This window comes from Taeniopygia guttata, chromosome 7 (assembly GCF_048771995.1).
Source record: "Taeniopygia guttata chromosome 7, bTaeGut7.mat, whole genome shotgun sequence".
Lineage (NCBI taxonomy): Eukaryota > Metazoa > Chordata > Aves > Passeriformes > Estrildidae > Taeniopygia > Taeniopygia guttata.
The window spans coordinates 14,803,983-14,831,976 of NC_133032.1; the positions used below are offsets into that span (position 1 = coordinate 14,803,983).

At 37.5% G+C, this 27,994-nt stretch overlaps 1 protein-coding gene and 1 long non-coding RNA gene across 4 annotated transcripts in view; one reads left to right on the forward strand and one right to left on the reverse strand.

Moving 5' to 3' along the window:
* Positions 1-27,994, reverse strand: part of STK39 (serine/threonine kinase 39) — an 82,249-nt gene that overhangs the window by 38,813 nt on the left and 15,442 nt on the right. The window contains exons 2-10 of one of the 3 annotated variants that reach the window (XM_012574818.5): positions 26,505-26,617; positions 21,603-21,711; positions 20,149-20,290; positions 17,995-18,050; positions 16,255-16,364; positions 16,055-16,156; positions 15,742-15,875; positions 13,260-13,308; positions 13,086-13,151 (exon numbers count right to left, since the gene is read on the reverse strand). In XM_012574818.5, the coding sequence (XP_012430272.1) occupies positions 13,086-13,151; positions 13,260-13,308; positions 15,742-15,875; positions 16,055-16,156; positions 16,255-16,364; positions 17,995-18,050; positions 20,149-20,290; positions 21,603-21,711; positions 26,505-26,617 (881 nt within the window). The other 2 variants (XM_030277423.4, XM_030277424.4) reach the window with 2 other exon arrangements.
* LOC115495954 (uncharacterized) lies at positions 1,040-27,943 on the forward strand. Its single transcript, XR_003961292.4, has 3 exons — positions 1,040-1,420; positions 2,714-2,897; positions 27,067-27,943. It is a non-coding gene; the product is annotated as an uncharacterized lncRNA (long non-coding RNA).

Below are 27,994 nucleotides of genomic sequence, written 5' to 3' on the forward strand. Positions count from 1 at the left end.
TATTCAGTTTCTTCATATTTTGTTCTCATTTGTAACTGAGAAGAGGGGAAACCTATGCAGGACACTGAGGGAATACCCTACTCCATCTCTTGAGGGATAAATTCTGCACAATTTTCCCTGTTTCCCATACCAAGCTCCTGTTGGACCAATTTTAGCCTAGGTACCTCCAATCTTGGTAGAAGCAGCTCATGTGTGTTTGGGAGGGAGGACCAAGCAGACATCAAAGCAAGCAATACACAGAAATTCTTTACTCAGCTGCAATCAGCCCAGGCACAATCAGTGGGCTCTTACTGTCTGCATCATCAGGGATCAGCACAAGGTAATCTAGCAGGCAATTTCGCTGCTGCTTGTGGATGTAATTTATTATCCTTCAAGGAGACTGAGGTAGGCTTTTGTTTAACAGCACAGGCATCTTCCAAATGGCTCTACACAAACCTAGCAGAGGACATCATCCACAACTAAAAGCATGCTTTTCCAGCAGAATATGATGTATTGGTTTACAGACACATTCAAACACTGCATGGTACACTAATCAGTTTCTTCTTCTGCTTCCATTTTCAGTTGTTTTGAAGACTTATTCTAAACAGAATTATTTTAATGGGGCTTAATGATGCTTGCATCATTTGCAGAGAGGAGAACATTTCAGGTTTTTAAAGAGACTGCCTTTTAATAAAAAATAAATGAATCAAGTACAAAGCAAAATACCATGTTAAATTAAATTATTTTCTTGAGAGGTTTCTGAAAGCAGGAAAACAACTTTACTGGTATGTTGTTTCAATCAGACTGATTCCCACCAACACACATGTTCACAGGAAAGAAATTATAATTTCAGCTAGAGCAAAGTACCCAACCTATTCAACTTCCAAAAATGTGAAGTTGTTGTCTAGAACATTCTTTTAATTGGTGTGTGTGCTTAACACTTGCTTGGTGAACTAATTTGCACAATTTTTAACAAGCCTGGCTTTGATTACTCAGTTCTGGTTAAAGACACAAAGAATCAGTCACATATGGAGGGCATGTACCCTACCTAGATGAAGGAAAGAGCATGAGTAGCACACCATGTCTGCAAATAAATTGTCTATTTGTTCATCATAAACATCTCACTCTAGTATCAGATATTGGATGGAAATATATATAATTTATATAACGTATTAAATTTCTGTTCTTGCTATCATTTCAGATACTAGTAGCAGACTGCTACCACAGGCAGTATGCTTGCATTTCACTCCAGTAATGACAGTATTAAGGCAATTGAGAATATTCTATATATTTCTCCTGATACCATGCTACAGGTCTTCCATTTTACAGAAAGAAATAAAGCAGCAAACAAAGGAAGCTATTGATATACAAGGGCACAAAGCAAATCCAGGACAGAGCATGGAACCTAAACAAACTTCTTGTGTATCTACAAAAATAAGAAGTAAGTTGGTTTACATTGCATGCAGTAGCCATACAAATGTAATTTCCCCATCAGCTTCATTCAAAATACACATCGATAATTCCTTATGGTAGAATTTTGTATTTCTCAGGAAGTATTTCTGAGGGAAAGGAAAACAAATTAAAACATGCTCAATTCTAATTTGCATTTTACTGATTAAAAATCTAAATGATCCTTCCAAATAGGAGCTAAACTGAACCATAAAAGATGAAATCTTTTGCTAAGAAACAATGAAAGTTCAGTTTTACAAGACAAATTAATGCATATTAGAAAACATATTTCACATAAGTCAGAAGACACAGAGAATAAAAAATTACTTTGAATGACTGGCAGCTAAACTACAGCCAACACAAAAGCAGCTTAGAACACTGCCATGTACAACCAAAAGCTATTTCTAGGAGGAAAAGCTTAATAAGCAACTGTCAACATTACCATAGCTGTGCAAGAAAGACATTATGAACATCAGTTAAAACAGAATGCTGGACAAACTGGTGAGTGAAAAACCACCACAGAATATTAAGCATTATATTAGTAGTAGTATTGTTGTATATGTTGTTCCTGATTAAAGCTTATTGCAGAATTCAATACAGTCACAAAGGTTTAAGTATAAATGAAGCTGCTGACAGAACTCTTTGTCCCCACCTTTTTAAAGTAGGATACAGATATTGTAACATTTCCTGCCAATAACACCATTTCCAGGAGAATGTGTGTAAAGAGAATGGGGCAACTGTAAATCCCACCCAATGAAGGTCAGGCCTAATAAGCCTGACAGAGAGAGAACTCCACCAGCAGAATGCAGATGCCACATTTCCCAAGGCTTGATGAAAAGAAGGCTACAATGTAGAGATGCAAAACAAATTGTTGTCTTCAAGGCACTGATGTGCTCACTGTATGTAGATACTAGAGACTGGGGAAAGAAGAATCTATTATTCATTACTGATCCTTTAGTTGCTGCAATCTCTTTGCAAGTTTATTTTTGTAAAGTGACAGCAAAGGGAATGAACGCTTTCTGAACACTAAGAATTCCCTACTTCCTTATTCTTTCCTTATTCGAAACCGAAAAGGACTGGGCCCACTTACAGATTATTTTATTTCAGAATCTAAATTTAATAAATAAATAAATAAAAAGCATACACTGTGGGGTACCAGTGCATGCACAAAAAGCATTACTGCATGTCATACATGGTACAACACATGATCTTACACTACATTACAAATCCAGTCTGTCAGTAAGAGCAACATTATGCATCTACTGTATTTTTCCTCCTTTTGCAGGAAGATGACTGAACTAGTAACACTGAATTTTCCACTATCTGAAATATTTAATGTATTCCTATTGAAGCTCTGGCAACTGAATACTTGCAATGGAGGCCTGGAGAAATTTAAACAAGCATTTTTAAACTTTGTTCCACAGAAAGAGTATGGTGACCTGAAAGCATGGGAAGTAAGATGCATTTGTGTAAGTAAAACTGATGGCACTAATAAGCATTAGTATTGAGTATCATGAAAGGTGCCTTGCCACCCTCCATACACAGGTAACAGAGAGCCCAAATTTAATTTGCTTCTGAATCCTTGGAGAGTAGCAAATGTGTAGATTCCACGCATTTAAAGCACATCTGGGAAAGTCTTTGTGGAACCCTGACACTGCTTCCTATTAATTTGTAACTAGAGAATAGTCAGTGCTGTTGTCCAGTTTTTGCATTTGTTGTTTGTATCTCTACAAAGGACAAGCTATAATTTTTTATTTTTAATTTTTAAACACATATCCTTCCAGAAATACTGCAGCTGGAGATAAAATTGCTTTTATTTTACAACTTATTGTCTTTTATTTTACCAAAACTACATATGCTAGTACAGTAGTGGAGATACACCAAATCCCACATACCCCAGAGAGCAGTAATGACAAGGTGTTTATTTAAAAACCTCACCTTTTTCATTTTCTGCAGTCTGTCCCTCATAAAAGCCTAAATTTGACTTTCAGGCAGAAAAAAAGAAAGACCAGTCAACTGATGCTGTATACCTTAATCTCGCACTGGTTCTTACAGGAAACTGGACTCCCACTGCTACACAGATCCCTGAAGATCTTATAGAAAAAATAAAGTCTTCAAAGGATTAATAGTTACTTGGCAATTGATAAGGAGAGGGTTTTTGCATAGCCAGTGCTCCCCCCTTTTTTTTTTTTAATCACAAGTTTCAAGAGCTTCACTTCTCATACAACTTCATGAGAAGTATCCGTAAAACCAGTTCCCATGCCAGTTCCATGCTAGTTATTTTATGGAAAAAAAATGATGAGAAATAGGACATTAATGAATAGTTTTGGTTTTAGCACCACACTTTGCTCCACATATTTTTCTCTCAAAAGAAATCCCTAGACCAGTTCCTTCCATACACAGCTTAAGCTTATAGAGTAAACAGATTTTATAATTTTTACAATTCACCATCTTGCAAACCTTTCCTGACTGCTTCCTAAGACAAAAAAAGCAAATTTCCATCTCCAGCCCTATGCATTTAATTTTTTATTCCAATGCAACAAAGAAAATCAGCCTATCATTGTGCATTCTATTATGGCACAAGTGTTTTGCTTAAAACAGTTACAGCTTTAATCACAGCTTAGCTCCTGAGGTTAATAGAGTCACTTTCTACAACATATAGTACAGCAAAAGAACACTGTTCTTTTTGCATAAGAACACCTACACTGTAATCACATTTTTGCAAGTAAAACCAAACCCAAACCACAGAAACCTTGAGGTCCAAGACAGAACATGAATTTCCACATGTTCACATCATCCTTTGTTGAAGAGTTGAAGCACTACCTCAGGAGAAGGCTGGTCCCCATCCAACCCAGTCTCACAGATCATGTGAACCCCTTCTCTGCTGGCTATTCTTAAGCTCCTCTGAATTCATTACATTGTGAAATCTTATTTCTATTTTGATGGAAGCCACAAAACTTCTGCAAGCCTGAATGTGTTTTACGCAATTCAAACCCTTTGTTTCTCACAGTTTATGCAGGCTATCGTTATTAATGGGATGTACCACTACCTTTGTAAAAAAACACTCTGGCAATCTGCTTTGTAGAAATCAAAAAGTGATACGATATCACAGTACTTGGGTGTTTATATCCCCTCCTCTTAAACCAGTCTGAATGCTGCAAATATCATCCTGGAAAAAAACCTTAGTCTTTTGTTTTTCTCCTACTTGGAAAAAAAATTAGAATTTGCAGTGTTTCATATTCATAGGCAGAAACTATTTGAATACTCCCTCCTAGAGGAATCAATTATACTGGCAGCTTAAAGAAATACAAGATCATTGTATCTTTCTTCGAGAAAGAACACTGAATACAGGAGACTGACAATTCTGCATTGAATGGAAATTCTTCAGCTTTCTACTGGATCTGGAAGAGTACTTTTTTAAGGGATAACAGCAATGTCAACAAGAATCAGATTTCTGTTAAAAAAAAAAAAAAAGACCATTTGCTTTAAATATTTATGGAACTAGTTTGTTTTTATAAGCCAAACAGTATCATGATTACATGATGACAAGTGTGACACCCAGGGGCATGGCCATCAGTTGAGAAGAGTGCCATGAAATCTTACCTACGCTCCCAATTTAGAAATGGAATACAGTGCAGCTGTCAGTGAGAGGAAAACAAAGCCATTATTAGCTGAATAGAGATGGGATGAGGGAGTACATTCCTACACCCCTAGAGGAAATGATGAGAAAAGTACCAGGGAATCAGCGTACCAAGTCCTCACGTGCTCTGGGGGATGTTTGTCCAAGAATCTCTCAAAGCTCTCCCCCTTTTCATGCTTCACCAATTCTTCTGTTGCTGGGATAATGCTGCTTAGAGACAGCAAAATGTAGTGGCTCAAAGTAAGACACTATTTTGTTACCAAAACATCTTGTTTACAAGTGCAGGTATTCCCTGAACTCCTAATTCTGCTTTCCTTAAATATGAGGTTTTACTTAAATACTGCAACATACTTATTATCTCTGCTTTCAGCCTGAGTCCAAAATTGGAATCTGATTTTGCTTTGAGAAATTGCAGTTTTGCTGAAATTCCAGTCACATGGGAAATGTGAAATTTAGTAACTCAGTATGATTTTTGGTTTTCAGACATTATTTCTCTATTTATTAGTTCCACTATGTAAACTTCATTACTGAATGTTATTAGCTGCAAATAATTCTTTCACTCACATTTTAACAATAGTCCTTTCAGGCATGAACATGTACCTGTGCTCAGGAGGATGTTTTCAATTAATTGTACAGAGGAGATATATTGTTCCACAAAAGTGTCACTCCAAATGGCCGTCAGGCATGACCTGATGGCTAATTCACACACACAGAGCGAGGCTCTTTTCTATCCTCTTTCTTTTCCCTGCCTGCTTCCCTCCACCCTTCCAATCAAATCAAGGTGCCAAGGCCAAGGGTACCTGGCAAGAATCAAAGAAAGCAAATCAAAGATACAGCAAATTGGTGAAGTGTCGCTATAGGACACGTGAAAGCACAACACTAGCCACTTGCTATTTTGCAAGGTAAAAAAAGAGCGTTTATTTTCTGACTCCAACTTTTATACTTTTCCAAAGGTGACAGTGGATTGGAGAGTGAATGGGCCACCTCTCCAAAGACATTGGACAAACTACGAGTATATTAAGTTTCTCTACTCCTATAAAGGAATACAAAACAATATGTTGTTTACAAAAATTATGTAGGAAAGTTTTCTAACAGAATGTAAGCTCAGAAGGCTTTAGAAAAACTTAAGAATCAGGGCAACAGTGAAGTAACTTAGTATTCTGAAAGATGATGAAGACAGATCCAGATCATTAGAGCTTTTTTTCCTGGATGCTCAGATGAATGCACATCATGATGGTGAATCACTACTAGAAGACCTTCCACTAGAGGGATCACTAGAGCCACCTGAATAATTTCCAATTCCACCATGCTTTTCTATCATCCAAGCTGTTTACTTTCTTAAAATAACCAGACATGAAAAGAAAGAAGACAAATACAGCCTCATGTAGAGCTTTCATTATTCAGTAGCAAAAAACTCATTATAAGGTGGGTTTCACTGTCAGCATTAGAGACACAGTAAAGAATATTTAGGAAAACAGTATATTACTGTAGAAGTCAAATAAGAAATTGCTATGACTTTCACTTACTTTCAAACTTAGAGGCTTGAAAGTACCAATTCAAGGTGAAATTCTAATTTTTAACTTTTTCTATTTTCTCCAAGGTTTCCAATTGCTTATGTACATAAGAGAAATTACTGTAATACACATTCTGCATTCCACACAGATTTTAAAGAGACGTGAATTTATTCAAGGTCTCTCTCAATTATTAGGGTGATCAAATTTAAACTTGTGTGTAGTTCTCAAAAAAAAGTCATAAATTAACATGAAATTAACAGAGTTCTGCAATTTGTATTAAATCAAATTTTCTAAAACCCCCAGTGTTTCTATTTTAGTCAGATAGCAAGAAGCAGCATGCATTCAACCAGCCTACAGCATTTAAAATCCCAGAGCTGGAGCGAGAGTCGCAGCGCGCGAGTGCAGACTCAGCTCCGGCAGGATGGATCCTCCCGGCCGCACAGCACTGGATGTGGCTGCCCTCTGCTGCCAGTAAATCCCACACTGCTGACATGTGCATCCCTGACACTCCATTTCTCTTCCCATACTGTCTGACTTTAGCTGCAGATGAACTGTTTGAATAACCTTCTCCAGGAGCTGTTTTTCAGAGCTAAACTATTACTGTTCCAGATCTTCTTTCTGCTCTGCTGGCCTTAATCTATGTTCTGGTTAAAACCTTGAAGTTTCCTGCTTCAGACATAATTTTAATTCCTTGAGATAAGAGCACTTTTCAGCTAAATTAAGTCCCCTAGAGTATTACTGGGAAACACCATCTCAAGGATGTCCTTGTCACCCATACTTTCCTTGCAGCTCACCCAAGGAACTTCTAAGGATATCACTAGTATCAAGCACAGGTGTGGGGGGGGAAAGGAGTGTCAAAACAAATGACACACACAAATTTATTTTGTACTGTACTTTTAAAAGTTTTACAAGGTCTAACCAGGAAAACATATTTGCTTTATTCTTTCTTCAGATTCTTGAGCCTGGGCTATTTTTCTTTTTAATTTCCCCTTTTTAAAAAATTTTTCTTTTAAGACTATGAGGGCTAAATATTTTTCTCCATATAAAAGCAAAAATTCTCACTTACCTATTCCATCAGTTTTTAGGTAAATAGTAACAGGTGGGAATGCTGCTTCTGAGCCACCAGGTTTTTAGAGAATCCTCTTTGTAATTTATCTACCTGCATGACTTTTCTGACAAACTTCCCAAAATTATACAGAATCAGAAGTAATACACACTTCCACATCTTCCCAAAAGTCTTTGTTATCTTTATGATAGGCATAAAGATAATAAGGCAAAGACAGGCAGAAAAGCTGTCTCTTCCAGAAAGGAAACCACATGAAAGTAAGGTGACCCAAGCTAGCCAGCTGGTGCTGCCTGCATTGACACAACATTGATTTGGACTATAAACTGGGAAAATTATTAAATAAAAATGAATTCCATTGAGACACTTTCACTTGGGGAGCCATTCCAAATCCAAGAGAAGCAATCTGGTATTGGATGTCATGCGAGTGAAATGTTTGACGTTTAATTTCTCAGAAGGTAAACAGGTAAAACCAGCACCTTGCTGCACATTTTCAGTGACAGAAAACCAAATCCTTACAAAACAGGGCAATAAAATAGGATTATCTTCTGCTTATTTACAAGGCTTAATCCCTGATCAAAGACTACCACCAGCATCACACACACCCAGACTTCCTTTATCCTGTCTTGATTCTTTAATTATGACTCTTTCAACAGTGCTTTTAAGAAAATCCTCCTCCAGTTCTGCAAGTTTCAACAGCTTCAATAAATGCCAAATACTTAGAGCTACTGCTCTAAGCAGAAAAGTTCTCAATACACACCAACCCCCTGTCAGCCCATGTTCAAGATGTTTTTGAACAAGTCAACAGGTCATGAACACATTAGCTAAGGAGCAGATCAATGCAGTCACACAAGAGACAGGGACTCACTGCAAAAATGAATTCCGAAGTGGAACCATGATGGCCCATGGACTGGAACATACCTTCCAAAAGGAAACAGGGCTACTTTTCAACAACTAAGACGAATCATGTACAGGCTTTTAAACTCTGCTATAATAAGTAATCCAAGCTATTTTAGATATGCATGGCTATTTGAAGTACAAAGGAACTCAACTAAGCAATGGTTTGTTTCAAAGGTCACTTATTTATGTAACAATTAGATCCATTTGAAAAGGCACAAAATCCAAGCTCACAAATAGCCACACAGATGGTACAAGAACCCTATGAAAGAAAAGATGGACAAAGTCATATACTGCATGAAGTTCCTTGCATCTACTGGCACAACTACATGGCAGCAAAAACACTAATCTCTCTTCTTCCTTTACATGAATGTTAAAACAAAGCTGGTGCAACTACATGTGTCTGCCCCTTAAAACACTTTCCAATTCTACTATCCACTAATGCAGGCAATGCTTTCTTATTATTTGAATTGCTGTCAAATTTACACGTGGACACTTGGAAGAAGAGTTTTTATTAAATATCCCTTTCTACAACTTCTTAAAAATAAAAAAATTACCTGACATGCTGTGAGTGGCAATTTCGCCTTTTTTTTTTTTTTTTTTTTTTAGTAATATCCAAACATATAAATACAGTTCCACTATTTTTTTTTTTTTTATTTGTAGCAGTGTTCTAAATAACCTGAACAATTAATCCTCTGGAATGGAGGGCCCTCCCTCACACAAAGCCTTGCCAAACACATATTTATAGTTCAGCTACTACCTTCCAGAGAAAGTGTTCCAGTATAACCCACGCCCCTTCCCTTTATATGTCAATATTACTGAAATACGATTTTCTTAAATTGTAAAGAAAAGTTAATATACAATTATATTAACAATCTGAGCTCAGGTTCATGTTGCTCTCTGCTTTTCAATTCAGCTGGAATCCAGCTGTACTAACATCTCATCATTACTGGTGAGATGTGTCCATCAGATTAAATCCATTACTGAAGCAAGGAAGAGCTGCACATGTATGTCTTGCTGAGGTGCAATCATGCTGTTATAGCTGTCCAAGAAATATAATATATATAAAGGGATATAATGATATTTTTCTCATCAAATGTAGGAGATTGATGATATATATCTTATGTAATGAAATATGACCATTACCTTAAAATAGCTGTACTGAGGAGCTAGAATTACAACCCATCCATAAGGGCATTTTTAGTGACGTATAATAAACGCTGGTATCACTCACACTAATCATCTCTTCATCCTGTCACACGTTTTTCCCACTAACATACAACTCTCAGCTCTAAAACCAATTTCTGTTACAAGCACAATGCAATACCACCATTCCAAAAATAAAATTCAAGCCCAATTATTGCTCAGATTTTTTTTTTTTTTACTAGCAGCACTTCAGACAGCAATAAAATGAAATGCAGATACATGTTTTCCCCTGTTCACTTTGAAGAAGTGGCAGTCATGCAGGAGATTTTAAAAATAAAAAAAAATAGGATTATAAAACCATAAAATTGACCCAGGGCCTTTGGGCATACAGAGTACTTAGAGTTATAATTAATTTTTTAGTGTGACAAGATTTGAAAACTGACTGTGGAACTCTAAAAGCTGTTTCAAATTTCAAATTGCTCTCTTCCAATACAGCAATCCTAATCACAAATGAAACAACTTAGTATTCAGTTTAAAATTAAAACTACTTCAGCACGTGTTAATAAACAGTGTATGTAAACCCTTGGTGGGCTGTTTTATGGCAGCAGTGCACACAGCCCTCATCCCAGCAGGATAGGGTAGGCTGCTCTAACCATCACACCATCTAACCAGGCAGAGGCACAGGTGTCAGGGTTCCTACATTTATATCAATGACAAAAGTTTGGCTTCAGAGCATGTCCCTGCTTACCCAACCATACTGAGCTTGGACCATTCCTCACAGCCTTTTCTCCAGCTCTTCTTGATAGCAGCAATGCTCTCACAGGTGAGCAGTCCCATTAGTGAAACCCAGAATTGCCAGTAAGAAGTTGCATGGTGTAACTCTCATTCCTGTGGATCAGTACCAATATATATCTAACCAGGTCCTGCACAGGAAGAGGCATTAATTCCTTAATTACTAGGCTAGGGCAAGCAAGAAGGACATAATTTAAAATTCAGCAGAATTAAAAGCAAATGAAACAATGGAACAGGGGAAACGTGCACAAACACATAGCTTTTAATGTTAACACAGTATTTTAAACACACAATGAATATGTTGCTCAATTATCAAATTGGGGTTTAAAGCAGGACTCATTTTTACAGCACCAAATGTTTTCCTCAGACATACAAGACCTGTGTATTTGCTTTCAGGATTCCACAAACAGACCCAAACTCATATTTAGAAAAAAAAAAAAAGATGCCAAGTATAAACTATAAAGGCAGAAGCTAAACATGGGAACACTATGTCAAGAGAAGAATTTAAAGTTAAAACTAAACTGAGGCTGGAGTTCTGGGCAACAAGGCAAAGCAATTATACATGTGGTAAATGGAAGAAAAATTAGATTACCGCAGGGCAGATCTGACATCTGTACTAGCAGTGGTGCTACAGATCATTAGTCATAGGCATTTTACAGCAAGTGCCACAGAAGATAATTAAGCAGTGATGACACCAGCTCCTTCCTATCTATTGCCTTAGTGATATTGGTTTTTCAATTACAGGGGTTACTTCTTCCAAGAGCAACCTCTTAGACATTTTACATGTTAATGTTTAAGCAACCAAACTCAACTTAGACAAGTTTTTTAAGCAAAACCCCAGAGTTTTATTATTAAAGAACATTTATATTTTATGGTGTCTTAAAACAGCAGCTACATGCACAGTTCTAACAAGTGAATTAAACTTTAAGTCCCCAATGAATTTTAATATTGTGTCCTTTTAAAATATAAATAATTTACCATTTTTAGTAGCTAAAATCCAAATACTTTTTCCTTTTATGATGTAATTAAAGACATTCATTTATCTCTGCCACTGTATAGCTTTGATTTCGTAAGAGTCACACCTCTTTCAAATTAGAAATAATTGTCAAAGAAGTAATCCAGGAAATTATTTCTGATGGTGTATGGCAGGCTATCCTGCATTCCCTTCGCAATTCCAAGCGCTATGTTATCTAAAGAAATACAGAGTACACGTGCGTGCAGTGTCTGAAGCCGCCCCGGCGATCCAGCTGGGAGGAGGCACAGGCTCTGTCAGGAGCCCGGCTGGAGCAGCACACGCCCAGATCCCCGCCGCTACCGAGGCAAGCCGAGAGGCAGCGGACCGGCTTTCCCGGCCGCATCACGCTTTATGCGGGCATTGCTGCCACCACACGGCCAAACCCGAGCTCCTCCTCCTCCCCTTGTCGGCGCGAACCTGCTCAGCACCACACCCCTGCCGCAAACCCTCTCAGCAGCCCTTCCTACTGCAGCCTCTCAGAGCCCACCACCAACGAGTTCCCAACATTACTTCCATATGAACAAGATTCGAAGGAACTTGAAGCACTCAGATCTTGCTGACTGTCTTTTTCAAATGTGAGCCATTTGAAAATGGCTGTGAGAACATTTCAGTGTGGTACTCCCAAAGACAACAGAAAATCGTACAAGCGCCCGTAAGGGTAGCTGCAGTCCAGCTGCCACGCAATCAAAGGCTGAAACCTCCTCAAAACCCTCCTCAAAATATCCCCCCAGCAAGCCTGCGTTTAGAAGGCTGGACTCAGCACAATACTGTGTCTGTCACCTGCACAGGCTCAGCAGTCTCTGAGAAGGCACCTCATACTGAAGACACATGGTGAGTTAAGTCACAAGAAAAAGGGAAAAGGGAGCTCAATCATTTCTCACAGACAACAAACAGGAGTCTACATTCATTCCTGTTTCTTAGCTCTTATGATCAGCAGTTTGCTTCATATTTAAAGATTTTCAATACTTACCTGTTAGGAGTTACTATTTTTTTTTTTCTGCTGCATATGTCTTGGTAAGCTGATTTATACAAGAGCCAAAGGCACCGCAGAAATAAAAGCATATGCCATAGCTTTAATGGGTTTAACCTGTGGGATAAGGCTCCACTGGTCTGAAAAACTCAGAAGCACTCTTACAGAGTTTTGACCTGACCTATTGGGAGTAACATTTGAAATAATCCAAAGAACCAGGCAGTTTTCAATACCATTTAAAGTATCTTCATCCTTTCCCTAGGTGATCCATGAAGATATGAACTGTGCAATTTATTAATCTATATGTTTTCAGGTCACCTTTTTTCCCCACAACTACTTTACCTGTAACTTTCTAAGAGGAAGTGAGAAAAAATTCATATCAAGTATGACAAACATCATATAACATTTTGACAAGGTCAAAAAAGAAGTAAAAACACCTCAGGGCTTCCTAGAGAATACAAGGCTAGAGAAGACATTCATTCAACACTGATTATCTTTGACTATCTTTGAAGGACTACATTAAAAGTATGGATCAGTTAGTCAACTAAAAATGTAAGGCAACTGAGGAGTCCCTGCTCTACCTTCCACACCAGTCAAGAAAAATAAGTCAATGCACTCACCTTTTTTGCTCTTTGTGCTATATTAGGTGTTCTAGTGAGAAGCTTTTCAATCAGGTATTCTCTATTCTGCAAAACCAACATTTGTTAAGTTAAAAATCAGTACAAGGAAAGAAGACATTTCACATAGATTTTTTAAGGCAGAGCAAAATTTACTCATAGGGTTAAACGTTTTACCTTGGCTTTCTGGAAAAATTTGCATTTTAAAAGTTCTGCTGCTGTGGGCCTGAAAGATCAATAATAAATTAGAACAGAAAACAAAGACCCCTCTCAGTGAATACAGTACAAGACGTTAGTTAAATGGTACGTCTCTAATACTTTTGAATTAGTACTGTATGAATGGGGAATGAATGATCATAGCTACTGAATTAATTCACACAAACTCACTTACCATACATGAAAAAAAATTAAGCCTCCCTACGGCAAAAATACCAAAAAGGAGGAAAAAACCAAAAAAACCAGTCTCTTAAGATCCCAATTTTCCCCCTTTTTTGTTCAACACAAATGTATTTAACCTTTCAAAAAACAAGACAAACAAACAAACAAAAAACAAACACAAAAAAGGCAAGTATTGCTTTCTTCCCCAAATGACTTTATGAATACAACTTAAACTTTGCTCCACAGCAATAAAAGTATAATCACATTTTCTACACAGCAGCATCAGTAACTCCTATTGGCATTCTTTTACCTCACTGATGTCAGCAGATATTCTCCATAAACTATACTGACACTATTAACATGATGCATAAACCAAAGAGAGTCATTGGGATCATCTTCCAATCAAACAGACAAATACAAACCAAACCAACAGCTGTAAGGTAAAAACTGACACGCTTCATTTTTACTTGCAGTTCTGTTTGACTCTGTTTCAGAATTTCCAAGAGCTAACCACAATCTCGTAGCTATCAAAGTGATTCCAACAGCAGGTTTTGTCTCCCTAGCTTCAGGGATCCAAAAAGCCACTAATCTAGCCAAAGCCAGACTCTGGTACTGAAGCAGACTCTGAAGAGAAAGTGAAGCATCTCTTGGGATGAGATAAAATCCTCATCATTTCCATTAGGAGTCGATACCACCATCCAGGATTAATTTTGACACAGCTAAATTTAGGGAAGTCAAAATCTTCAAGACTCGAAATTTCTAAGTAACAGAAGTAACATCTGCTCTAGTCTTCCATTTGAATTCCAGCAAGAGATTGAATATAGAATAAACTATGTAAAACAGTGAGAAAACTTCAATTTGGAAGACCTCAATCTCTAAAAACCCCCAGAAACCTGACCTAGTTTATTTCTTTGAGGACAGATCTGTAAAGTGAGTGAGCAAAAGAGGAGTAGTAAATAGTCTGTATGTATAATGCAATGAATAATGAAACAACTCCTGACATTAACAAAAAATTCAATTTAGACACAGACAGTAGGTTCCATAGAGCACACATTTTTCTTCATCTCCAAAGTACCAAGCTCTGCAATAAAGGAGTTCTGATCAGTGGTCCTGTGGAGACCACCAGACTCCGTAGTAATTCATACGTGTATCTTGGATGAGCAAAAAGGAAGCGAAAACTATTTAAAAGAAAAACCAGCTTCTGTGCCGAAGTTTTTAAGTTCTCAAAGTACAGTACCATCACATCTCGCAACAGGGCTATGCACACTTAAAAGCTACATTTTAGTAAGTTTTCTCCAAACTAGTGTTCTCCATTCCTCCACCATTAATTATGCCAGATGCTTCTGACCTGGCCTGGATATGCTTTCTGGCCCTGTTTTTCCACACAAGCTGCAGCAATGAATTGCAGCTGAGGACTGTGAGCAGCATCCCTGGCACTGGGAAGAGAGAGAAACACCCACAGAGAACTCCAAAACAAAAACATCACAGTCTGAGACAGCAGCAGTGCAATGCCAGTCCTAGAGTTTACCACAAAGAGCAAGGACTTCTCCCACAAGTGACATAATAGCTGCTGAAGGGATCTCCATGCAAAATTACATCCTGGATTGTAAGAAATACGACAACCCTCCAGTCTAAAAAAATTTGCTCTATACCTGTTTCTATCTGAACATCTATTTGCTGGTCTAATTGTTCCATTCAAGGCAATACTGAGTATGAAGGTATTGCATGTGTTTTAATAAATGTATAAATTTAAGTAAATACCTTAAACACCGATGCCTTTACTACATATCAGGTAACTCAACATTATGTATTCAAGGATACAAGGAAAACTCATTTTATTTACTGCTCACTACTTCATACCACTTTAATCTTGACCTGAAAATTACTAGATACAGGAAACTAAAAGAGGCTTGATTATCAAGACTTAGATTATCCATTATTATTATTATTCCTATCTGTAAGCAGCCAAACTGTAGCACTAAGTTTAAAGCATCAGTATCAAGACACATCTTACTTCATATGAGAAATTAAGATGTAGAGCAAGGACTTTTGTTTGATCCACATTTAATTCAGTACTGTGTTTAAGTATAAATACATTAGGTTAACAATCAGAAGAAGTAAACTCAAATAACAGTAAAAAGGCAATTTCTTCTCCCCATATGGAGGTGTCTGAAGGCTGCTGTTTACAAAATTCAAACCATACACTTCAAGATTATATCACTGTAACTTAGTCTACATATTTTCAAAAATAATTCTACTTTACATGGCAATAGTGACCTACCTTTTGGAAGGATCTTTTTGAAGGCATAATGAGATTAGTTTTCTAAAGGATTTGCCATACTTTTTCATCATCTCCTTGTCCTCTACACCTGTCTCTAATGTGGGAGGGTCATTTTGAAGCGTTAGCATTAACACCTAAAATAAACCCAAAAATGAGGTGTCGTAAGCGAACCAATTTCAAATGTAGAAATTAAAAGAGAAAAAATACTCCCCAGAATACATCTATTTAGACACCTGAAAATGAAGTAGTACTAACTATCTAGCAGCATTAATAATACAGCTAACAGCATTAAGAATTACAAAGGGATTGTTACTTTCATAGGAGGGTATTTGTGATAAGGTGCTGCTCCTGTTGCTAACTCAATGGCTGTTATCCCAAAACTCCACATATCGGCCTTGAAGTCATAACCTCGCACCTGAAACAGAACCAGAAGGGAAAATCAAGGTAGCAATGTCTCACATTGCAGAAGTAAAAGATAAGATGTTTTAAATTTTTGATTGTTATTAGAAATACCTGCTCCATTACTTCAGGGGCCATCCAACAGGGAGTACCAACAAATGTTTTCCTTACTTTGTTACGAGTAACATCACCTCCAGTTGCTAAAAATGCACTAACACCAAAATCTGGGAAAGTAGAAAAGTTGAAATCTGTTAAACTACCAATAACACAGAAAAAGTTTTACATTTTAGAAATAAAGTCAGCTCCTGAAGGTATGCCTATAGAAACTCTCCATTGCAAAGCTGACCTTTGCTCCACAACACGCTGTTCATGAAATGCTATGGAATAGAAGGTAGAGTTTTATCAGGGAAATCCACACTAAAGCATCCTCAAGTTTAACTTCCCAGTATGTGTCTCCCTGAATAAAGTCGCAAAGGACTCCAATACATCCCTCACCTGGAGTTTTCAAATATTCACTTTGTGCCAAGGTTTGCATCTGCTATTGTTCAAAGACAAGGAGCTTCTTCTGCATAGTAACTAAATAAGAATGTGATTTGAACAAGAGAGAATACTATATGTAATTTCAATTCTTATGGGAATTTGAAAAACCAAAGACAATTAGAAAAGCCATCACTACTATGTATTTAATAGTAGACCGGGACATGAATAGCTTTTTCCAAGTTCTGAAATAGAAGAAGAAAAAAAAAAAGCCTCAGTGTTTTGTTAATCTGTTACTACATTAATGACAGCTGTATGGGAGAGGTAGGCATGTAAGTGGAAGAAAGCAGGTTCCCAATGTGTGTAGAAATACTGTCAATTTTGAATGGAGCTATATTAAAAGTATTTTCAACTGTACTATTTACAATCCAGTTATACTGAAATAGAGTAGTTCACTACAGACTTAAATTTATTCCCTATTGTTACCTGATTTTAAGGTTGAAAAGAAAACACCTCCAGTACTTACAGAAAAATTAGGTTTTATCATTATTTCACACAGGTATATTAAAGACCTTAAAATAATTTTTACATGGTACTTTGAAAGCATCATTTACATAAAAATTACAACTTCTGTCTATAGCCATTTTTATTACCTAGGGCTCTCAGTGCTCAGTCATCCACTATAGAATGTGGAAGGCCTGGCATTGTGCTGCGGGAAGGGGCAGGTATCACCACGCGCTCCCATTGTTTTCCAAATAATCTGATACCAGCCTGAGAGATGGGAGATGAGCCTTGCTCTTACGAGACCAAATAATTTAATTCTTACAGACTACAGCTCAAGAAGCACATCAATGCACTCAGAGGACATTTAAGATGCTAAACTGTATCCAACAAATACCACTGCCAGACAAATGGCAGATATGCCAAAAATAATTCTCAGTGAGATATGCCTCATGCATCTCAGTGACTAGTAAAATTATAGTCAAAGTCTTTATGAAGACAGTACACACAGGTTGTTGGGTCCCCAAGAACTATTAAAATTATTTGCAGAAAAAAATGAAATTAACAGAAATAAACAGCTTGCAAATGGTAAAAACTGTTAAGTTGCACAGGTGAATCAAATGGAAACATTAAGAGGACATTAGAAAACTTCCTTATATATTTGATCGGACACAAAGAGATATCGAATAATTTCTGAGTCAAGTATCATTAAGCGAGAATCCTGAAATCTGAAAATGGGTAACTTGTGGCTACAGCACCCCAAAAGGAATAGTTCAAAGCCAACAGAAAAACTTTACCCCTGGATATCAGTTGCCCCTGATCCAGCTGCAATTACCTTTTGCTTTTATTTATCCTTTACTCTACCACAACCATTACCTGCTATTTGTACAGAGCCATCCTCACCCAGCAGAATGTTGCCAGCCTTCAAATCTCTGGAATGTACAAACAGGGTTTAGCATGAAAGCACATACTGCACATTTTATGCAAACAAATAAATATTGCATACTGAATAGTTTCACAAGAGAGCATTTTCAAATTTAAAGCAGCAAAAGGAAGCTCATGTGTAAAATGTAACTGAATATTATTAAAACAGAGTGCAGAACTCAAACTCTAACAAATTTTCTCATATAAAAAGAGCAGAATTCAGCTCTAGCATAAATGAGCAAAATTCAGGGATAGATTTTAAGAAAGTAGATATTTAGGTTCAAAGTCTGGTTTACCACCTCTCACAAACTGAAAGCTTTCAGAGCTGTAAACCAAGAATTAATGCTTTTTTCACATCCAACCGCACCACTAACGAAAAAGAAAAGTTGAAAAAAATTTCTCCTCTTCAATATCTTCAGAAGACATAAATGTACTGTACATTTCTCTCCAATTCACCTCAGGAATAGCAGACATATTTTGCTATAGGGTACAGTGGTGAAAAGTTACTTGGCATCGAATATGTTCAGAATTTATTATGTACATAAGAGTTAGCAATACCCATCTAATACGCCCTTCACATGTAATGTTCAGAAGAAAACTTTGTGGCTGTTTTGGTTTGGCTTGTTTCTTTTTTTTAAATAGAAACATGCACCCCATTCCTAATGCATAGTTTAAAACTGTCATAGAAAATCTATCATAACAATTAAGACTTGAGAAAATTAACCTTTGCAAGTTTCATCAAATTTATATTACTTTTACTGAAAGGTAACATAACCTGTTTCCTCATATATATCTATATAAACATATTAAAAAGAATGCACTGAAACAACAGAAAAAGACCCCTGAATAATTTTGAAAACATCTCCAAATAACAAGTGCCACCTGACACAGTATTCCCTGAACTATACCACAGCATTCACCTCTAATGTACATAAGAAACTTAAGGCACAGTGTTTCAACTTCAACAGGACTTCTGCATAGTTTGAAAAAGGAGAAATCTCAGACATATCATATAGATCTCTCTTTTTAACTTAAGGTACCTTAAAAACACACAAGGAGGGGAATTCACAAATTTGACCTCAAAAGAGTCCCATTATCCTTAAAAGGTCATGAATGTGCCCTTCACAACAACATGAGCTTAACAGAATACTGTGACTTAAGGACTGAGGCAGATCTTTGGCATTCCAAGACAGAAGTCAAGATAGCTATTCTTTATTTCTCCATTTATCTCAATTTTCTCTCTGCAAAAGGAGGAAATAGCTCTTGATTTACATCAGTGACAGTTCATTTATAAGATGAGACATAGGACAGACTCAAAAAGAACAATTACATCAGTACCACTTCCATTTCAGAGTCCTGTCTACAGCAAACCTCGTTTTTGGATAAAAGATTCCCTTATCAGAAGCTAATGCTTGAAACAGAGAATCTACTGCAGACACCTTCCTTAAAAGAAAAATTCACCTTAATAGAATTAACAGGAAGGTCAGAACACACTTCCAACAACCAAAGAGTGAGAACAACCTCTGGGTTCCTACAGCAGATATGGATATACCATGCCAGGAGATCTGCACAATTTATATGGAGGAAGTCAGTGGAGAGAGATTATACAGAACAGCAATCATTAGGTGCAGTTCACAGCTTCACATGTGGTCATAAAAGGTCTATAGAGTTGTAACAGATATTTACTGATTACCAGGAAAAAAACAGTTTTGCGTTTTTGCAGGAGTCCGGGCACCCAAGATTACAGGTTTACTGTGCAACACAATAACCAAGTCACAAAACATATACCATAAACCAGAACCAGATTAGGTATCTGGAGCACCAGCGGGCACAGGACTATGGACCACAGTTCTGACATGTTTATCACAGCACAAACCTATCCAAACTAGAAGAGAGAGACAGGATAAAGACCCAGGCGAACACAAAATGTAAGTGACAAACTGCAACCAAGATTACAGCATTTGCTCAAGCACTATCACTTGATAATTACCGATCACATTTACAGAAGTGAAAGAAGCAATAAAACTTGCTTAGACAAGGTACTACAGCTGACCAGAATCAACAAGCTACAGTCAATTTTGAAAACGTTTTTCACCATGCTCCTACCTGTGAATTTGCCCATTCCTGTGTAGATAGTCTAAGCCCTCCAAAACTTCTTTAAGAATTGTTGCTATTATGGGTTCTTCAAGCACACCATTTTTGTGCTCTCCTCTGTTGACAATATACTTTATTATATCAAGCATTGAACCTGTATTACAGATCCAGGAGACAAAAAAAAAAAGCATATACAAAGCAGTATTATATCAGATTCCGTAGAAAGCTGCAAGTCTTCATTCTTTCTATGCTGCTGCTACTGCAATTTCAATCTTTGCACGTATGTGTAAATGCATGTAACTAGCTCTTAGAATAAAGCACACCACTAATCCATCCAAATGGGATACAGAGCACTGCTTTTTGTCAAAAATACCAAAACACTTAATGATCCATTAGAAAGATCTGCTAATAGCTTGCAAAGCAACCACTAATTAAAAATTCAGGAGTACCCCATATTTAAACAGACATGTACTGCAAAGGTCTTAGTTTATTATCCAGTTTAGATCATGGTTCATGTGTTCATGATGTAAACATGCAGCTGCAAGACTGGAAGGAGACAAATTCAAACAAAAGCAAACATTCCCAGTGACACATAATTTGACATTGAACTTCAGTTATTATACACTTCAAGGCTTTTAAAGGAAAGATTTTTTTTTTTATCCAAGCACTATTCAACAGCTCACAGTAAATTCCTGTCATGAATCACTTGTTTCTCTCAGGCTCCATGCTTGCTTTTGCTTGAACTGACCAATTCAACCAAATGCAACACAAGCGCTATGAGCACTTCCCCTCCTTGTTTTCCCATCATGGTGAAGCTGCCACTAAGACTAATCTTGAACAACATGGTGTAACAACCAGGACCATCATGTCTTATTCTCAGGCCTCTCTTTTCTAAACTACAAGCACATTAAGTTCAGCCTCCTTTTTCCTCTTCCAGAACTAAGTAAGAATTTTATACCAGTAACTATCATCATAAAAAAATGCAATTAGTGTTTGGTTAGCTTAAGCAATAAAAAGGATGCAATATGTGTAATACTTGGCCTAGGATGGATCTTGCTTGAATAAGGAACAACGAGTAATACTCATTATGAAATCAGATATATATGCATTTTTATAAAAATACAGAGGATTCTAGAGAAACTCCATAAAAGATCACACTGACAGAATTTACTTAATTCCAATCAGTTTTCCCTACACAGCCTTAATAGAGAACTTTGATAAATTGGTTCAGAATGAAAATTTAATTCTGTTTATATAATTACTGTATTTCAGTAATTCTTAGCCTGTCCTGTGAATACAGATATACAAACTTTGTAAGCTTGCACATTCCCCCTAAGGTTCATCCTAGGTAGTGTCTACCTCTCTCTCATTAGTTAGTTTAGATCAATGAACTCAAAGGTGGTACATTAGGAAAAAAGTAGTCCTACAATTGCCTTGCAGCTAAACAAATAAAACCAGTAACTTACCCCCACTTAATAGCTTCATAACCAGCCACAGTTCATCCTTCACCACAAAAGATGTGTAATAGGTCACCACATTAGGGTGATTGCACTGACTCATTGCTTGAATTTCTTTCTGTAAGAAATACAAAGCCCAAAACAACAGAGCCAGCTATCAGTTTTTGCTAATATGAAGTTTAATTTTCAAAGTGAAATACTATAACAGAACTAAAGTATGTACAGGGTATGCATCAAGGCATTAAAACATTTCAATTTACCTAAAGATCTGCATGCAAGAAAAAACATTATTGCTAAGAACATGAGGGAAGTTTGGCCATGAGATACAGGCATAGCTACATCACTTTTCTCCTGAGAACAGCAAAGAAATTACTGTCAAAGTTTCAAATTCACAGTAAGCAATGAAGAATGAGTAGTCTCCAAGAGCTGAAGGTGTGGGTACAGGCTAGACAACAAAATGCAAGGAAAGGTCAAAATCTACTGCATTTTCTGTTCAAAAGGGATATGAAGAGCAGAATGGGAACAGGTAGAAAAGGAGGAAGGAAGCCATCAAACAAACGACACAGCACCACTGGCTCAGCTACTGTGGGAGAGACAGGTAGACACCAGAGCCACACAATTAAATAGAGAAAAAGCAATATTACGGGCCAAAAGTCATAGGAAACAATTGACTAGAGGAACACACAGTCACCAACAGATGCACAACGTGGTACTACCAAGTAACAGCATCTATGACACACCACAGCTGTACAAATTAAGAATGACTGTCTTCTATCTGTTAATTCAAGCAGAGTTCTTTTTCTACTCACTCTTTCACATAATTGTTCTGTAACACCTTTCCGGCTGCTCTTCTGCCAATCCTTTACACAGGAGCATGAGGCCACTTCTGTACCACAAGGTTTGGCCTCACACCGATTTAAGTTGCCCCAACCCTACTTCTCCCTCTCTATCTCCAGCCACAGAGCCTTGATTCACTCCTGGTACTAGAGGACATGCTCCTGGAGGGTAAGCCAGTCTGGAAGCCAATCCAGCTAAAAAAAATCTTCCTCCTCTCCTCTCTCCCTGAAAAGCAACTGTTTGAGGTGGACTGTGTTTCTCTCTGACTCAACAGCAATTGTGCAGGTCACTTACTACCCAGGTCCCACTTAGGTTGATTAAAGCTGCCACAAATGGCCATTTTCAACCTTAAACTTCATTTTAGCAATTGTTTGAAAAAGGTTTTTTGTTATTTGCAATGCACTTAAAATCACAGCTGGTTTCTAATAAAAAGTTAATTATATGTATTAAAGAATGGGATTTAATCTCATGGTGCTTGTAGGTGACTATTAAAGTCAGGCTGTAGTTTGGCACACATTTCAGCTTGTTCTGCTGTCCAAAGTCCCCCTCCTTAGACAATTTCTGAACCCTGAAACACAGAAGGAAGAATGCCTGGATAATGAATCAATGAGCCTGAATAATAAGAGCAATTTGCAAGATTGCTCCCTGTCATCCCCCAGAAGACAGTAGGTGAAAGACAGAAGACAGACATGTGGAGTACATTTCCCTCTCCCAGAAGACATGTCATCTTAAACACAAGTCAAATCACTGCCTCATGTTCTTAATTCAGCTACCCATTCCAGACCTTAACTGCAACTTCCCCAGTCCTGGTTTCTATTTCATTTCTTACACTGTTTTATTATTTTCCTATGCTGGTAATATAGCAGTGACTCAAAAAGTCCAGCTGACACCACTGGGCAAAAATGCATCTGAGATAAGCTTCACTATCTTTAACTGAAAAGTGCTTTGAATGTTTTACCTCCCTGCATCAACTCTTGGGCAACAATTGAGCTACTGCAGTAACCATTGCCAAAGGCACCTTGCGTCTCAGCTTTCATGACTTTTTTCCAAAGAGTCTTTGCAAAACAAAAATAAACAGAAAGCATGAGAGATAAGGGATGGAATTTTAGTCAGGAAAGAATTAATTAATTTCAGACTTGCAGTTCTAGAAAACTCCTGTCACAAACAGAATAGTAAGCCTCCACAGACTTCATCTATTTGGCTGTGGCCCATGATATGCACAGGTGAAAAAGAAAAGCATTCATTTAAAATGCACTGCCAGGGAAACAGCTTGCAGTAGAACATCCAGGAGAGCACACTGGAGTCTTCTTCACATTATGTCACCCCAGACATTCAACAGCAGCAAAGAAGTAACAGTGATTTAAGTCTCTCCCTCATCCCCTCCCTGCACTAGCATAGGCATTTGTGTGCTGCACCAGGCAATATGCCCAGGTTAAAAGCTAACCTCTTTCAGCCAGGTTATTCCTGATCCAGTTTCACTGAGCAGCTGCACAAAAATGTCTTTCAGCCTGCGGGCAGGTGGGTGACACAGTTAATAAGCAACAGCGAGGCGGCTCCTCTCTGCGCGGAGCGGCTGCAGCCAGGCCGGGCCCGGCTCAGGGGCCGCGGGCCCGGGGCAGCCACCGCAGAAACAAAAACAGCCTCGAAAACCCCTTCAACCAAACAACCAGCCCACAGAACATCCTGGAGTTTGTGGCCTTGAGCTTTTGATTGTTCTAAAAAACTGGAGGTAAAAGAATGGGGAAGGTACCCAGTCAGGACAGTACTAAGGACAGGACTTTTGTCTTGGCTTAGGGGGTAAAGTTACACTAAGGTTACAATAGTGAGAACACAGGACATTGCAGGAAACGGAGTATCGAATTTCAGGAGTTTGGCAGTTTGTGCAACCTCAGTAATATTTAAACTCCCTCCCACACTGCCTTTCTATTTTAATTGACACTGGCCCAAATCCTAAGTCTGCTTACACGGGCACTGGGCTTGATGCATTTCCACTTCTCTGAAGCCCACAAAGCTGAGAATTTGTGAAGGGTGCCTGTGCACAGCATTCATAAGCACTCTGCACCATCATTTTAAAAAACAGCATGTTCAGAGAACAGACAGTTTTAGAACATTCCTGTGCCAACAAAAAATGTTTCATCAGAAAAATAAGTGATTAAGAACTGATTAAACTCAACATTTTTAGACTCAAATTCTGCCAAAAACACAAGAACATTCTAAGTACTATCAACTGAAATGAAAATGTTAATACAGTTGTAACAAGAGTTTTGAAGGTCAATTATGCCTTTTACCAGAAAAAGTCTCTATTTTTCAAAAAAAATTTTATAGCTTCTTAAGAACTGAGTCATAAGTATATTGAACCTCACAGAAAAAAGTTAACTCGGTACGTGTACACATGCACATATGTGTACACGCCTCTATAACTCTCCTAACCAGGAAAATCCCAATTCATGTTCAGATCAAAACAGATCAACAAATTAAAGAAACAAAAACTCTGAGCACAGAAAAGTAGAAATTGACTTGTGTTATAAAATAAAAAAAGATGGTATGGACAGTTGTCTTTGTACCAAAAGAAAGCAATATAGGACCAAAAATTCAAGACCTACTATCTCATTTGACAGACAGTGGTGACATCTCAACAGTAAAGACACTCAAGCATTTGGGCAAGGTAATTTTTTACAAGCTCATAACTAAATGCAATAGTTTCTCCAGACCACAAGAATTTCTCTTGCAGATTTCTGGCAGTTTTGTCTGGTTTTGCTCATTTGCTTGTAACATCTTTTAATACTTAATTCCCAGTATTAGTTCAAATTCTAACCAAAAATTTACAATTCTGACCAATTTATCTTACAAGTAATTGTAATTATCTTTTTATAGAAATGTTCTTTGGGGACTGTAGCCGTTAATACATCATGCACCGCATCTCACCTTGGGCTTAAAGACAGCTCAGAATTTATCTTTTGAGTTTTCAGTTGACAGAATTCTCACTACCTCAGAAGTAACTTCCACTACCACAATCCTCGTAAAAAGCACAACAATGTTGCATACAAGCGGTCACATAAACTGAAGGCGAATGCCATCAATCACCAGGGGAAGAACATTTTGGGTCCTCCACTGTAAAAAAGCCACTTTAGCTGAAGAAACTGGACGGACCATACCCTCTGTATCAAATTCAAGATATCTTTTGCACTGGCAATTCCCTGCTGAGGAGATCATTTCCTTCAGAGGCAGGAATTTCTGCATTAGAAAAAGCCCACAGTCTCTAGGCTGTAGTATAACCTGTGGAACAGAAGAGAGTGTTCTCATTTTTAGAAAAGTTTTGTGTCCTTCAAATCTTGTTATGCTGCCTATATAAAAACAAACATTAGTCTTACAAGCACCTATCTAGGAGCATTAGAAAGCAATAGGTTTTGTGTTTCAATAGTTCTTTGTGAATTTTCTGGATTGCCATAACCAGTGCAGATGAAAAACTCTGGCAGTTCCTTTACAAATGGCTTCTTTCAGGTCCCTTTCTTCTCTGATCAGTGGCCCAAACAAATAAAACTCTTCAAACATTCTCATGGCCTATCCAATAAATGCGTGTTACTAGCTTTAATAGTGTAGATGGCAGTGTAGCCATTCCTCCTTTCCTCCTTAAAAGTTATCATTATTAAATGATCCAGCATGTTTTGGTGCTTTAGACATTTTAAGGAGACCTACTGAATTTTTTTCTTCATATTTTTAATCAGTGTTTAACCAAAGGAAAATGTATCTTTCCTCAGTATTAAAAAAGACAGGCAACCAGGCAGTAATCACTTAAAAACTGAGCTTCCAGAAAACAAGAGTTTAGGGTCTTCCCACAGTTATCCCAAGTTGATTATCCCAAGATTAAAGTTTGCATATGTCATTTTTGTGACATGAAAAAATATGCATTTAAAAATTGTATCTTTAGGGAATGGTGTAAGTCTTTCAGATTATTTTCAAACCCTTCTCTCATATCCTGCATAAAGTTCTACCCTCACTCTTGGACAAAGCAAAAAATAAAGTCAAAACAGAAAGTAAGTCTCCATGTAACATATTGCCCCTTTATTTACTTACAAGTAATTCATCCATACTGGTTTGGCATTTTTCTAAGTTGATCCTCTTTATTGCTACACGTTCTTGCCTGGGTTTGCAGAGCGCTGCCTGGACAACTGCTGTAGCACCACTACCTGAAAAAGGGCAGAAAAGGAACAGTCTGAGAGATTAACATGAGTTAAACCAATGACCAGCATGAGAAGCCCATACTGACAAAGAACTTCAAAGCTGCTGTTTATCCTTTTTCAGTGCTTTCCCACATGCATACCTTTCCACTAGCAAGACATCTTTCACACTTTTCAGATGTGTGACCTGAAAGTTTCTTTTCCATACACCACAAAAAATTCCAAAGCAAATTATTTCAAATGATATGCTCATTTATCAAGACATAACCACCACCTCAATGCATTTCATAGTTCATTACACTTCTGTCTTTAGATACATCTGTTTTAATCAAGAACAAGACCTGCACGGTTGATACATGGAGGGGTGGGTACTGTGCTTTATCAACTGTTATTTTTTCTGCTCTTTTAGGTCAGACCCTGTTTAACCAGTTTTTTTTGTTCCCTTATCCAATGAACAGAAAAAAAATCAGTAAAATGTACATCCTAAATCTTCTACAGTTCCACCAGTGTTCATGCTCATTCATCATGACTGGAGTAACACCCTACAAGGAGCATGCTGATCCTTGTGAAGAGTACAGGAGGCACAAGTACCACAGTGCCAACAGTGAGAAGATGCAAGTTACTGAATGGCCCAGCAGAGAAAGTCACTCATGTTGACTTGGCCTGCAAGTCACACAACTACTCTGATAACAAAGCCCAGGAGAATTGAACAAATGTGGGGGAAATGGAATAATTTTTGCTAGAATGCTTTATTTGTGAACCACAGGAGTAAAAGGCATCGTTTGCTTCTTTTATCAAGCACCCACTGGCATTGACCCAGTCAGTGTTGCCTCACTAAATTAATAAAATTATTGCAAGTAATATTCTGAAGGAGTTTTGCTCAAGTTGCACATCTTGCTGCCACATCAAATATAGCAATGTGTGCTTCCTCAAACAATTACATTATGCTCATCCATGCAGAAATCTAAAAGCTCCCAATAAGCTTGTACACGTAATTCTAAATATTTCAATATAAATTATGGATTTCTGGTAAGTCATTTGAGCAACATGTTATACTGTCCTGCTTATAAACTAGTTCTATTTATTTGGCATGTCCTAGATGAACACAAATGGTGAACAAAAAGCCTTTTGTTGTCAAGCTTCACAAACGTGGATTCAGTTACCAGCCGACTTAAGAACAATTGAGAGCTTTTCCCTCTGCTCATCTGAAAACAGCACCAACAATACCTCATGACTGAAAGTTATTGTACATGTTTTAATTGCTATTTTTACTTAGTTATTTTCATGTATTGTTGGTTCACATGATGTTTTCACTCAAATCACAACGCTTTTTAACTGTGTATGAATTTTGTGTCAAAATTCTGAGCTCATCTTTAAAAAATAAAA